At 36.2% G+C, this 15,187-nt stretch overlaps 1 protein-coding gene across 5 annotated transcripts in view; it reads right to left on the bottom strand.

Annotated features, from left to right (window-relative positions):
- The window catches only part of wrn (WRN RecQ like helicase), a 203,781-nt gene that overhangs the window by 105,460 nt on the left and 83,134 nt on the right, over nt 1-15,187 (bottom strand). For all 5 annotated transcript variants that reach the window (XM_051929566.1, XM_051929568.1, XM_051929570.1 and 2 more), the window contains exons 19-23: nt 14,256-14,430; nt 13,836-14,017; nt 10,228-10,329; nt 9,186-9,278; nt 8,901-9,042 (exon numbers count right to left, since the gene is read on the bottom strand). In XM_051929566.1, the coding sequence (XP_051785526.1) occupies nt 8,901-9,042; nt 9,186-9,278; nt 10,228-10,329; nt 13,836-14,017; nt 14,256-14,430 (694 nt within the window). The remainder of the gene's footprint in view (nt 1-8,900; nt 9,043-9,185; nt 9,279-10,227; nt 10,330-13,835; nt 14,018-14,255; nt 14,431-15,187) is intronic.

Genomic DNA, 15,187 nt, shown 5'->3' with positions numbered 1-15,187 from the left:
ACTGGCAGGATCTAATCAATAATATTTTAAAATAAGCATTTTTAATTGAGGAAGCAGATTCTCTCCCCTTCTTTTTATTCTATTGATTTTTATTCATTTATTAATTTATCTATTTACTTATTTTTACTAGTTTAAAGTTTTACTCTGCTGGCCTAGTTCTCTTTCTCATGGGTGGGGGATGATTTGTTTCGAACCTAGTTTTGTATGGAATGTTATTTGATTTTAATAAAATCAATAAAATGCAAAAAAAAATGACCCAAAATGTATAAACAACTTTGGTTAAAGAAAAGTAATGTCCAAACTCACAGTTAATTTTTTCATGGGTCTCTACTCCATCTTGTGGAAATAAAAAACACTGCATTGAAGATGAAAACCTGAGCAATTACAAATTTTGCTAAAAACAAAGTTTTTCAAGTTTTAAACGAAAATTCAGTTTTGATTAAGTTTTCTAACAATATGTGATAGCAGTGGTGCTATGTATGAAGCAGAAATTTTGAGCAATGTGCTCAAATTTTGCACATTGTTTACAAAAAGCTCTAACTTCACAGATGAAAAACAGACCATATATTGGAGGAAATGTTGGAGGAAATTTAAGCATTTTAACACTAGACAAAAGATCCAATCAATCAATGGCCAAAATTTAACAATGCAGGGAAACATGTGTTGAATGGAGGTCACATTTACAGAAGGGAAAAGAAACAGTAAAAATATAAAATAAAAGTAAACCCCAAACTAAAGGGGCCAGTACAATTAAAGAATAGGGAGCGTCAAACTACTTTTAAAAATACGTTACCACTTCCGTACTAATCAGGTACCAGAAATCACTAAGTGCAGACCGTAAATCCACTGATTAAACGGTTTTCATTCATCATCAATATATAGATGGTTACAGTAGGACATATAAGGTTAAATGTTTTTACTTGGCAATGTTTACATAGAAGAACATGAAATTAATCTTCTCAGATGTAGTCAAACAGACAGGCAAAAAAAGCACAAAAAATTAAACCTGGTTTATGAAATTCAAAAAAAAGTCAGAAACACTTACAAATGTATATATACAATGTTTTGGTAGTTATTTAAAAAAAAATTATAATAATAGGCTTTTACCTAGACAAATTCACTACACTTATTAAGACACTTTTCACCTAAAAAACTACTACTTCTTAAGTTTATTGCTAAAACCTGTTTAGCACTGGAGAGAAATAAATTCTTTGATTAGATATGTGGGCCTTTAAAGCTACTACCCTCTCTGATTAACTAAAGGAAAGCTCTACATGTAATTGGTTCCTATCTTGAGCTGAAATGTTTTCCATGTTTTTCTCCATCAACCTCTGACACATGGTTATAAAATTAATCATATCATTTCCATTAAAGTACTGCATGTCTGGTAACCTGCTGGCGCTTTTTCCAATTTTTCCTTACCAGGCCACTAATGAAACTGCAAAATTGAAAGTAATAACAGAAATAAGCACTTTGAACAGATATTTTTTTGTAGTAATGATCCAGAGTAGGCTGTTATTTCTGATACTTTGTTACTATTTCTACCTCCTCTACTAGGACATCAGCTTAGTTCACCTACCTGACCGAGTAGTTTTCATCTTTCTTGCATATGCATCCTATCACCGTATCACCATAAGCATACTTAATAATACTGTATAACTTTAATCATTGTGCCCCAGGTCACTGGTATCAAGTTTAAATAGTAAAGGAAGCTGAACAAAGAAATAAGGAGCCCCAATTTAATTTTAACTGAATGACCTATAAAAAAGTGTTCTGCACTTTACCTGTCTGAGAAGGATTTAAAATAGGGGTAATGATTAACTGTTTTTACACATCTTGATCACAAAACCACAGCTCAGGGACTAGTAAAATTTCTTGCAAAGCAAAGCATTTCCTTGTTCATTCTGGATATTTAAATCATTGGTTTTAATTTTGAAAAAAACAATTCAATTCATTCATGAAGAGCTTGCTGTCCTTGTCTTTCAGAATGGTCTTCCCTTTAAAAGCATCCATTGCTGTGATAGTTTTTAGAATCTAACACACCTGCTTTAGACTTAGCATAAAACCTCCTTTTGATTCCCCCCCCCCCCCCATACATCATTTTATATTATTTATTGGATTTGTTCATTATGCTATGTAAAACCAACTTTTCTTTGATCTAATTTTCTCAAAGAGCATGTTGTTTTTTCCCCCAAAAGAAGTGTTGTAATATTTTTAGTTATACAGTAATCCCTCGCTATATCGCGCTTCGCCTTTCGCGGCTTCACTCTATCGCGGATTTTATATGTAAGCATATTTAAATATATATCACGGATTTTTCGCTGCTTCGCGGGTTTCTGCGGACAATGGGTCTTTTAATTTCTGGTACATGCTTCCTCAGTTGGTTTGCCCAGTTGATTTCATACAAGGGACGCTATTGGCAGATGGCTGAGAAGCTACCCAACTTACTTTCTCTCTCTCTCTCTCTCTCTTGCGCTGACGTAGGGGGGTGTGAGCAGGGGGGCTGTTCGCACACCTAGACGATACGGACGCTCGTCTAAAAATGCTGAAAGATTATCTTCACGTTGCTATCTTTTGTGCAGCTGCAGCTGCTTCCTGAAACGACATACCGAACGGTGCTTCGCATACTTAAAAGCACGAAGGGCACGTATTGATTTTTTTATCTGTCTCTCTCTATCTCTCTCTCTCTCTCTGCTCCTGACGGAGGGGGTGTGAGCTGCCGCCTTCAACAGCTTTGTGCCGTGGTGCTTCGCATACTTAAAAGCCAAACAGCACTATTGATTTGTTTGCTCCTTTGAAGAGGAAGATATGTTTGCATTCTTTTAATTGTGAGACTGAACTGTCATCTCTGTCTTGTCATGGAGCACAGTTTAAACTTTTGAAAAAGAGACAAATGTTTGTTTGCAGTGTTTGAATAACGTTCCTGTCTCTCTACAACCTCCTGTGTTTCTGCGCAAATCTGTGACCCAAGCATGACAATATAAAAATAACCATATAAGCATATGGTTTCTACTTCGCGGATTTTCTTATTTCGCGGGTGGCTCTGGAACGCAACCCCCGCGATGGAGGAGGGATTACTGTACATGGTTTTACTATTTGCATGCACGTTGCTAGTCTTCCTCTTAATCCTAATCAGTATTCTTCTATCTCAGTATATTGTCACTGCTCCAACTCTGTGTTTAATAAAATATAAGGCTGTTTTTTCCTGTTTCAGTTTCTGCTTGTATTTTGGTTGTACATGAATACTGTCATGGTCAGCCACATCCAGCCACACATTCTGTGATGGGATTTTGCATGGGTCAGAGATCTTTCTATAATATTTGCCTAGTTTGCTGGCCCCTCTTAGTAATATTAATATTGATATCATGATAGTAGCACAGTAACAAAGATTCCAGTTTCAATAAAGTGAAATCAGCTAACACAATTTTAAGCCACCTACAGTGCATCCGGAAAGTATTCACAGCGCATCACTTTTTCCACATTTTGTTATATTACAGCCTTATTCCAAAATGGATTAAATTCATTTTTTTCCTCAAGAATTCTGCACACAACACCCCATAATGACAACGTGAAAAAAGTTTACTTGAGGTTTTTGCAAATTTATTAAAAATAAAAAAAATTAAGAAAGCACATGTACATAAGTATTCACAGCCTTTGCTGTGAAGCTCGAAATTGAGCTCAGGTGCATCCTGTTTCCCCTGATCATCCTTGAGATGTTTCTGCAGCTTAATTGGAGTCCACCTGTGGTAATTTCAGTTGACTGGACATGATTTGGAAAGGCACACACCTGTCTATATAAGGTCCCACAGTTGACAGTTCATGTCAGAGCACAAACCAAGCATGAAGTCAAAGGAATTGTCTGTAGACCTCCTAGACAGGATTGTCTCGAGGCACAAATCTGGGGAAGGTTACAGAAAAATTTCTGCTGCTTTGAAGGTCCCAATGAGCACAGTGGCCTCCATCATCCATAAGTGGAAGAAGTTCGAAACCACCAGGACTCTTCCTAGAGCTGGCCGGCCATCTAAACTGAGCGATCGGGGGAGAAGGGCCTTAGTCAGGGAGGTGACCAAGAACCCGATGGTCACTCTGTCAGAGCTCCAGAGGTCCTCTGTGGAGAGAGGAGAACCTTCCAGAAGGACAACCATCTCTGCAGCAATCCACCAATCATGTCTGTATGGTAGAGCGGCCAGACGGAAGCCACTCCTTAGTAAAAGGCACATGGCAGCCCGCCTGGAGTTTGCCAAAAGGCACCTGAAGGACTCTCAGACCATGAGAAACAAAATTCTGATGACACAAAGATTGAACTCTTTGGTGTGAATGCCAGGCGTCACGTTTGGAGGAAACCTGGCACCATCCCTACAGTGAAGCATGGTGGTGGCAGCATCATGCTGTGGGGATGTTTTTCAGCGGCAGGAACTGGGAGACTAGTCAGGATAAAAGGAAAGACGACTGCAGCAATGTACAGAGACATCTTGGATGAAAACCTGCTCCAGAGCGCTCTTGACCTCAGACCGGGGTGACGGTTCATCTTTCAGCAGGACAACAACCCTAAGCACACAGCCAAGATATCAAAGGAGTGGCTTCAGGACAACTCTGTGAATGTCCTTGAGTGGCCTAGCCAGAGCCTAGACTTGAATCCGATTGAACATCTCTGGAGAGATCTTAAAATGGCTGTGCACCGACGCTTCCCATCCAACCTGATGGAGCCTGAGAGGTGCTGCAAAGAGGAATGGGCGAAACTGGCCAAGGATAGGTGTGCCAAGCTTGTGGCATCATATTCAAAAAGACCTGCGGCTATAATTGCTGCCAAAGGTGCATTGACAAAGTATTGAGCAAAGGCTGTGAATACTTATGTACATGGGATTTCTCAGTTTATTTATTTTTAATAAATTTGCAAAAACCTCAAATAAACTTTTTTCACGTTGTCATTATGGGGTGTTGTGTGCAGAATTCTAAGGAAAAAAAAAAGACTGTAACATAACAAAAGGTGGAAAAAGTGATGCGCTGTGAATATTTTCTGGATGCACTGTACATGATTTGGATTTCTGTTTTTATACAGTTTCACAAATGCTTTCAACTGCAACTTCCACATCTGCAGTTGGGAAAACAATCTACTATAACAATGAAAGCTGAATTCACAAGGAAAAACAGTATGACTGAAATCCAGCAGTGAGAAGTTACTGTATAATTTAGCAGTGGTACCTGGCACTGCTGGGTGCAGAATAAAAAGTACAGCAGCTGTCACTAAATAAATTTTCCAGGGGGGAAATATTTTCACCCCAAGCAAAATTTCACTGACTAAACCCACTGTAGGCAGCAAATATTGACATCAGAGAAACATTAAACTTTATATATTACATTCAGAGAGGATATGCACACTCTAACAGAGCTATTAATACACTATCTTTTTGTGTTCAGATATGTACAGTATTGAAACATCAACAGCACGGAGATAGAAAGGTAACATACAAACATTTTCACATTAATTGATCTACAGCAAGCAATAACAATATTGAATATAAAAACAAACCCCACCTAAGGTTGCTCACTCCCACCCTGCCCACCTAAACCTCAACTCAGTCCTGTTAGAGAAATGTAATGAGAGAAACATAATCTGTGCTGTACGCCTGCAATAAGTACATAAGTTTAATATGTCACTGTGCACAGTACAAAAAATATTTTATAAATCCACTCACATGTACAGTTACAGTTAACACAAGGCCAGATTTAGCAAACAGGGGCTCATCAATTAGAACTGCTAGGCAAGCATTAGAAGACAAGAAAAGGACAACTGCAAAATGGGCATTGTACTATTTCTGTATGTCAGAGTCAGTATGACATTGGATCTTCTATTTCTTGTTTGAAATGGCATGATTTACCTAAGTGGGAGCCTGCTCGGCACACCTTTGAAGCCGACGGACGGATGGGAGATAACGTCATCCAATCCTGAAAATCCTTCCAGCACAGCGACGAAAACGGTAGGCTGTATACATCGACCTCCCACTTCGGTAATGGTCTTGTCATGGCTTCCTCGTCTGTTATGCCATGTAAACCATCATTAAAGAAATCTAAGTTATTTCTCCTATGTGATTTCTTACTGCCGTATCACCAAGGGAGGGGTATCACCTTTTAATACAGTCACATGAAAAAGTTTGGGAACCCCTCTCAGTCTGCATAATAATTGACTCTACTTTCAACAAAAAAAGATAACAGTGGTATGTCTTTCATTTCCTAGCAACATCTGAGTACTGGGGTGTTTTCTGAACAAAGATTTTTAATGAAGCAGTATTTAGTTGTATGAAATTAAATCAAATGTGAAAAACTGGCTGTGTAAAAATTTGGGTACCCTTGTAATTTTGCTGATTTGAATGCATGTAACTGCTCAATACTGATTACTTGCAACAACAAATTGGTTGAATTAGCTTGTTAAGCCTTGAACTTCACAGACAGGTGTGTCCAATCATGAGAAAAGGTATTTAAGGTGTTCAATTGCAAGTTGTGCTTCCCTTTGACTCTCCTCTGAAGAGTGACAGCATGGGATCCTCAAAGCAACTCTCAAAAGATCTGAAAACAAAGATTGTTCAGTATCATGGTTTAGGGGAAGACTACAAAAAGCTATCTCAGAGGTTTAAACTGTCAGTTTCAACTGTAAGGAAGGTAATCAGGAAATGGAAAGCAACAGGCACAGTTGCTGTTAAACCCAAGTCTGGTAGGCCAAGAAAAATACAGGAGCAGCATATGCGCATGATTGTGAGAATGGTTACAGACAACCAACAGATCACCTCCAAAGACCTGCAAGAATATCTTGCTGCAGATGGTGTATCTGTACATCATTCTACAATTCAGTGCAATTTGCACAAAGAACATCTGTATGGCAGGGTGATGAGAAAGAACCCCTTTCTGCACTTACACTACAAACAGAGTTGCTTGTTTTATGCAAATGCTCATTTAGACAAGCCAGATTCATTTTGGAATAAAGTGCTTTGGACTGATGAGACAAAAATTGAGTTATTTGGTCATAACAAAAAAGCACTTTGCATGGCGGAAGAAGAACACCGCATTCCAAGAAAAACACCTGCTACCTACTGTCAAATTTGATGGAGGTTTCATCATGCTGTGGGGCTGTGTGGCTAGTTAAGGGACTGGGGCTCTTGTTAAAGTCGAGGGTCAGATGAATTCAACCCAATATCAACAAATTCTTCAGGATAATGTTCAAGCATCAGTCACAAAGTTGAAGTTACGCAGGGGTTGGATATTCCAACAAGACAATGACCCAAAACACAGTTCAAAATCTACAAAGGCATTCATGCAGAGGGAGAAGTACAATGTTCTGGAATGGCCGTCACAGTCCCCCCCGACTTGAATATCATCGAAAATCTATGGGATGATTTGAAGCAGCCATCAAATTTAACTGAACTGGAGAGATTTGTATGGAAGAATGGTCAAAAATACCTCCATCCAGAATCCAGACACTCATCAAAGGCTATAGGAGTCATCTAGAGGCTGTTATATTTGCAAAAGGAGGCTCAACTAAGTATTGATATAATATCTCTGTTGGGGTGCCCAAATTTATGCACCTGTCTAATTTTGTTATGATGCATATTGCATATTTTCTGTTAATCCAATAAACTTAATGTCACTGCTGAAATACTACTGTTTACATAAGGCATGTCATAAATTAAAAGAAAGTTGGTAAACAAAAATCCAAAGAATTAAGAGGGGTTCCCAAACTTTTTCATATGAGTGTATTATATCTATATAGTTTCAGGTTATGTAACATGCCACAATTACAAAAGAACTTATTCCAACAAGGGAGCTAGTGCGTTCATGATCACAGGACACCAAGTTCTGTAATAGATGAACCATAGTTTACTGCACCGCAACACTGACACCAAATAATGACTTAATCCTCACCGCTGAATGATCAAGAAGAACATGGTCAAAAAGAAGGCTTTCAAAAAAAATGAACGAAAGTGGGTCAACAGCCAATTTGTTGTATTTGCAGCAAGTGTGTCCAGACTGAATAATCTCTGGTTGACTGAAGTAAACGGAACAGAAAAGAGAAGAATTTGGGGGGAGTGCATTGGAAGAGACTAGAAAACAAAGTTAATAATAAAGGACCAACATACAGAAATCAGGAAGTACTCCCAGAACTCAAAGAAAAAAAAATGGTAAAGGGACCTGTAACAAGACCCACAGCAAAGTGCCTACAGATTATAACACCATCTGTTACTAACGCATACACAGACTGCCCATCCATTTGCTTTCTGAAAACTGAACTTCTGTTTTTCTGCTCAAAGCCAAATCTATGTGTTTCAAGATCTATTTTCTGAGTTAATTTTCTTAAACCAAGTATCAGTAAAGCAAATTAAACGCTTTCATGGTACTAGTCTAAGTATTTGACAGACGCCGTCAGGATGTACAGTTTATCGATATTAAATTGTTGGCAGAGACAGTTGAAAACTTTTTCATCTTAGTCTCACTCTGCTTCCTCTCTTGCTAGGTTTCAGATATTTCAATTCATTCAGGACTGTAGCAGTAAAAGGAACATCTGCATTGGAGACCCACTAAAATGTGTATAAACAAAGCCAGCTATGCCCCTGTGATTTCCTGCACAAGAAGTACACAAGTGTTCTGGTGGATTCCATAGATAACAACAGTCAAAATAATAAGACAATATTGGCAAACATTTATAAAAAATATTGAATGACTGAGTAAATAATGAATCACAGACTGACCCATAAAAGAAACAAAATAAATGATTTAACATAAAAAAGGGATGAACCAAGGGTATGCAATGGTATGGCCCATTTGATATGAAATTCTAAAAAGTTACTATGTATAGAAAGGAAACACGTGTCAACAGAACATAAATATATTACTTTTAAACAGTGACTTACAGATCCTCTTAGAAAAAGTATTGGAACAGTTGTTCCAAACTTTTCTCCTAAAGCTGAGATAGAAGATAGCAGTTGGTAAGCTTCTTTCCCAAAATCCTGAAGGTCAGGCTCAGATTCATCAGCCATAGGATCAAATATTAACCTAATAATTAAACATTTAAAACACAGTAAGTATTAGATTAAAGTGACACAATGTAAGTCAAAATTAATACAATACAGTAGAAATATACAGTAAAAAAGGCACTAGAAAAATATGAAAGTGAAAGTAAAAGATTAAACACCCACCTAGACTTGCAGTTATCACAGCACCGATCAGTTCCAATAATGCCCAAGCTGACTTTTCTAAGCTTTTTATCTTCAAAGTGAGACAAGATGATTCTAAATACAAAAATATTTGCAAACAGTTACTCAAATCTTGTGAACAAAAATTTGAATAATGCTGGTGAAATAAAGCATGACTTTAACAGAAAAACTTTCTATTGGTAGTAAAAAAAAATATTTAAATGTTCACATAACTTGATCGCTTGGAGCCTAATACGTGTTTAATACTAACAAATTAATACCAACATAATATGCAGTTCAGATAATCAAGTCACAGTAAAGATGGAACAGTTTGTAAGCTAATCTGTGCAAAATGAATCAACATAAAGTGGTAAGCTTTTACATCTGACCAATCTTAAGGCAATAAAAATAATTTTAAAATGTTCAGTTCAAAAAAAGATGTCCTATACAAAATATACTTAGAAATACAGATAATGTTACAGATACTGTGCTTACCATGTTTATAAAAGCATTTTCTATGTCTGCCTATTTACATTGCACAGTTTGATCCCAATATAACAAAAAACGCTGTATAAAGAGCAAAATACATTTTTTAATTGAAGAACAGTTGTTTTATAGATGTGTAAATGTTAAAGTTGCATTGGGTTTAGAGAGAAAGCACTGGTTAGCTAGCCTTTCTACTTCACAAATACAAAGATCTAGAATCCGTTCTTCTCCAATCACAGAATATGAAGAGTTTTACTAGTGTATGTGGGTCGAAGTATCCAAATTTATTTTTACTTCCCAAACATCTGCAGGAGACAGAATTCTTTAAATGCTTTAAGTCATGATACTTTTTTTAAACTGGCTCTTGTGTATGATGTTGCAGAATTCAGTGAAAAGCAATATAATATTTGCTAGTAATGATTTAAATGTCTCTGTATGTTTTGTGCATGGTATGATTTGTTATTTTTTCTCATTTAGATAAAAATTACCAGTAAATGATTTATTTTACAATTAAAAGAGACATGTAAAAAGTTTATCATTAGCAAATTATTGACTTTACTTTCTTCTGCACTTCATTGAGCTGAGATACTGCTCCATTTTTGCCATCATTTTCAACTTATATACTTTAAATTTCTCACTTTTCATATTATTCAGAAGATGCCTGAAAAATAGAGAACAATTGAAGGTCACAAAATTTACATCAAGATCAAATGTAAGTTTCTAATAAAAAAAAAATCACATAAAGTACTCTAATGTTAATTTCTGTTCACAAATATGAAAAGAAAATTGACAGTAGTGATCAAAATTCTTTGAAACTAAATAGGATAAAACAGTCTGTGAAAAAGTTAGCCAGCTAGGAGAATCAGAGGTTACAGAAAAAACAGGTAGAGAGAGTAAACAGTTTCCTCCCCAGATATAACTAAAAGACTACCTTTATTTGGGATCTGGAGAAAAAAAAATCTGTACAGTATATTTTTCACCAAAATATTAGGTTATGCAAATTTAAACTCTATGACAGATCCACCCATAAACTCTACGTATAGGGATAAGAGTTATACAAAAGGGAATTTTTTTTACAATTTTAATAAACTGTATTATAAGAAAATACATACATATAGGCATATAGTTTAAAGTTAGACAGTAAAAAGGAATTATATAATTATAAACATCACTCACCATATCACTCCTCCTAAATCTTTTAATAGTTTCTTGAATTTCAAACATCAATTACTTTGATGCTGTTTTTTTTTTTGTTTTGTACTTTTCAAGACAAGTGCTTATATTATTTATTTAAATGTGTTCCCACTCTCTGCTTTAGTTAACACATGCAGCCCTAATCAGCACAACAAAGTTTAATGCATTCTGTTTCAACCACACAATTCACAATGGCACACGAAAACAATTTTACTTTACCATATTTCCCTGCAAGTAACCTCATTGGGGCCCCATATCAAACAAACACTACACCTACTTGAATCTTGCCAATAATGAGTGCTATTCTCAGCTTACAAGGAATCTATGTCACTTTACTTTTGTTTGCTTTTCATAGCGTTAATTTTTAATATTCAAAACTTGCAATGTACAGTACAAATAGGCAGGGCTAAAAATATTTTTGTAGCTGAATACAATGTACTAGGACCACTAGCTATAAGTCTACATGCTACATGGCAAATATCTTAAAGAAAACAATGAGCAAAGAGACACCGTTCCACAAATCATTGTTGGTTGTGCTAAAATTATGTTATCCATTCACATGTCCTGTATGGCAGTGGCTCTTAAATTGGGGGACACCTTAAAGTGGCACAACACTTTTGTAAAAGTGTATGGAGCAGTGGGATGTTACGGCACACAGTGTATCAGTAGCAAGATGCCACCTTAATATTTTTGCTTTGCAAACTTGTGGACAGTGCTGTTACATTCATTACAGACATTCATTTCTTTAGGTATGCTGTCACTCATTCTCAAAAACAATCCTTTTAGATGTACTCAGTAATCAAGAAGGAAAGGTGACTCATGTTGAAAAAAAAACAAAAAAAAAAAATCAAGAGAAAGACTACATGTCACCTTTAAGCAACACATTGAATAAATCAATAGGAATATTTTGCTCATGAAGTTGATAATAAATGTTAGGGAAACAGCAAGAAAGTGAAAGAGTTCAGATATCAAGCCGATTTTCTGCAGTATGAATTTATAAACTAGCATACTGAAGGTGTGCATTATCTACTGTTTGTTTAATGCTCAGAAATCCTCACCAATGGCAGCTTAAAAATCGTTACAACTCAAGAGACATTTAGAAACAAGGCATTGCAACCCTTGGCAAAAAACAATTGAATTTTATCATACGGACAGCAGGTTGCACAGTTAGCGGGAATTCATTCAGCTACCATTGTAACAGTTAAAGTTGTGCACAGTGGTTTGTTTTCTTGCTAGACTGAAAAAAAAAATCTCCCTTTCTGAGAGACGATACATTGATGACCTCCCACAAACATTAAAAGTCAGTTAAATGAAAAAGTCTTGCAGAGTAAAATATTTACTTACCAGTTACATATATGAACTCACAGTGTATTCAGATTCTTGTTTCACATTTTGATATTTTGCAGCCTTATGCTTAAATCACTTAAATTCATTTTTTCAACATCAACCACCACTCAATACCACAGAATGGCAAAACAAAAACATGATTTTAAACATGTTTACAAATTTATTAAAAATAAAAAAACAAATTTCACATTGACCCATGACGCTTTACTTTGTGCTTAGTTAAAACACCATTGGCTGTGACTCCAGCCTGAAGTCTTCTTGGGTATGATGAAACAAGCTTTGCACACCTGGACTTAAGATTTTCTGCCATTCTTCTCTAGAGATCCTCTCAAGCACTGTCAAGTTCAATGGACACTATATATTGACAGCTGTTTTCAGGTCTCTCTAGAGAAGCTCGATTGGGTTCAAGTCCGGACCCTGGCTGGGCCACTTAACCATATTCACAGAGTTGTCACTAAGCCTTTCCTTTGTGCTTAGGGCCACTGTTCTATTGGAAGGTGAATTCAGCTCATTCTGAGGTCCAGAGTGTGCTGGAGCAGGTTTTCATTAGGGATATTTCTGTACTTTGCTCCGTTCAACATTCTCTTGACCATGCGTAGTCTCTCAGTCCCTCCTCCTCAAAAACAAACTTACATGTTGCATGTTGCTACTACCACCATACGTCACCACTGGAAAAGTATTGTAGAGTTAGTAAACAGTGCCTGGGTTTGCCTGCCGGCAGCTTCCTGCATTGAGCTTGCAAATTGCTTTGTAATGAGAAAAGCAATATATAAATGTAAAGAATTATTATTATTTATTATTAGTACCTCCCTTTAGCTCATGTTGGTATTGTTTGGGGTTGGTTGGGATATGTGTGGAAGTTGTGAGGGTAGGTTGTTTTTTTTGCCTTTATGGTTGTGTTTTTAGAATACATTTAATTCTATTTAATTTTCAAACAACATACCATATATACTCGCGGATAAGTTCTCCCACGGATTAGTCGGGACTTGATTTTACCGTATAATTTCCGGTATTTTATAATGTCTGTCATATACAGTAAGTCGAATGCGGAAAACTCATGCTATTGTGAGTAACCGTGGAGCACACTGCCTTTTTTTTCTATGTATTGTGTCTACATGACCACATGGTAATACCCGAACTATTCCGAAGCAACGTTTGTACTGTTTTGTGTTTTTTTGTATCTCACACCCTCATACGCTTTATCGTAAGAGCATCCCTTATCTACTATGGAGCGTTCGATCAGAAGAAAATATGAAGCTTGTTTTAAATTAAAAGTTGATGAAGTGGCGAAAGAAATTGGTAACTGCACTGCTGCAACAAACTTCGATGTGTCTGAGAAACTGATACGAGATTGGAGGAGGCAAGAAGATGTGTACATATAAAAAAAAATTGTTGCATTTTTGAATGGTCGCATAAATCAGGTTCTGATTTTATGATCAATTTTTCGGGTTTCAAGACCCAACTTATACGCGAATATATATGGTATCTATGTTGAAGTGACTTTTGTCTTATAAACTATGATGCAGTTAACAGAAAAAATATGTTGATTTTATCTATGCAATAAATAATACAGTTCATAATTATTCATCAAAAAGTTAAAAAAAAGTTTCAGTGTGAGAAAGTTACCTATTAATAGCCATATCTCCAGATGTCCAAACAACATGGCATGCACTTGGCAAACCATCTCTACCCGCTCTGCCAATTTCTTGGTAGTAAGCTTCCATCTCTTTGGGTGCTCCATAGTGAATGACTTTGCGAATATCTGCTTTGTTTATTCCCATGCCAAAAGCAATTGTGGCTACAACACACTAAACAGCATATAATTAAAAATGCACAGGATATAACAAAGAGAGCAGCAAAAGAAATGTTTGAAAGTCTGAAGGGTAAGAAAGATATAACTATGAACTACATGTTTTATCTAATTTAAAGTAATTATGACAACAAATATATGTTCATTGCTTTAAGTAAATAAAACTGTAAGACATGTAGTATAAACAGGATGACTTCCTCCACAGATTCTTAAATCTTTTATATTAGATTGCTTACCTGAATTTCATCTCTCATGAATCTGTGGTGAGTTTCTCTTCTAGCTCGAATCCCCATACCGGCATGGTACACAGCAGAATTTATTCCCAATTTTAGCATTTCTCTAGAAACCTGTTCTGTGACTTTTCTTGAAGGACAATAGATAATGGTGGGGCCTTCAAATTCATATTCTCCTCTGAAGTAAAGAGAAAATTAACTAAGCATATGAAGCTCTATTAGAAAAAATACACAAAATGATGATGAGAATAGGTAAAAGTATGGGCACTCTGAATCTGTGAAAACTGATTTATAACACAATGAAGAAGTATAATTTTATAATTTCAGATACTGTATGTACTAAATAAAGCCTTGAAATAATTTTTGCACTTGAAAATATAATTTAATGTAAATTATTTACAAAAAAGATAACCTTGATTGCTTTAATTAGGGCTAAAACATTTAGAGAATTTGTATTTACTCTCAGAATTTTCAGTGTTTCATGATAACAGTATTTTTAAAATTTGCTGAAATAGTGCTAAAGGACAAAGTGGACATTGCTCATTTTCCTAGGCTTTTTAGTGGCACACATGGCCTGTTAAAACAGCACATCTAACAAGGATGCAAACATCCAGCTGCACCAAACTCGAACTACATTCCAGGAACTGGCTGAACTGCCATACCAGTATCAGCCTGTACCTAATCTGATAACAAAGGTATAAATCACAGTTAAAATGACATCATTTCAGAGGTCCCCTTCATGGCAGAAGGTGCCAAATTGACACCCATGTTGAAACAAATAGCTATAATTCAACGAATGACAACAGTAATGGACAAAATAATGCACCTATGAGCAGGCACTGGTTCTGTAACAGGAAGTGTCTTTAATCTAATTACGAAACAATACACCTTCAAAAAATTAGCTGCACTCATCTCTCTTGGGCACTCTCTGAAAT

This window comes from Erpetoichthys calabaricus, chromosome 7, assembly GCF_900747795.2.
Source record: "Erpetoichthys calabaricus chromosome 7, fErpCal1.3, whole genome shotgun sequence".
In the NCBI taxonomy this organism is placed as follows: domain Eukaryota; kingdom Metazoa; phylum Chordata; class Cladistia; order Polypteriformes; family Polypteridae; genus Erpetoichthys; species Erpetoichthys calabaricus.
The sequence above is the reverse complement of the archived record's forward strand: the minus strand, read 5'-3'. Positions and strand labels throughout refer to the sequence as shown.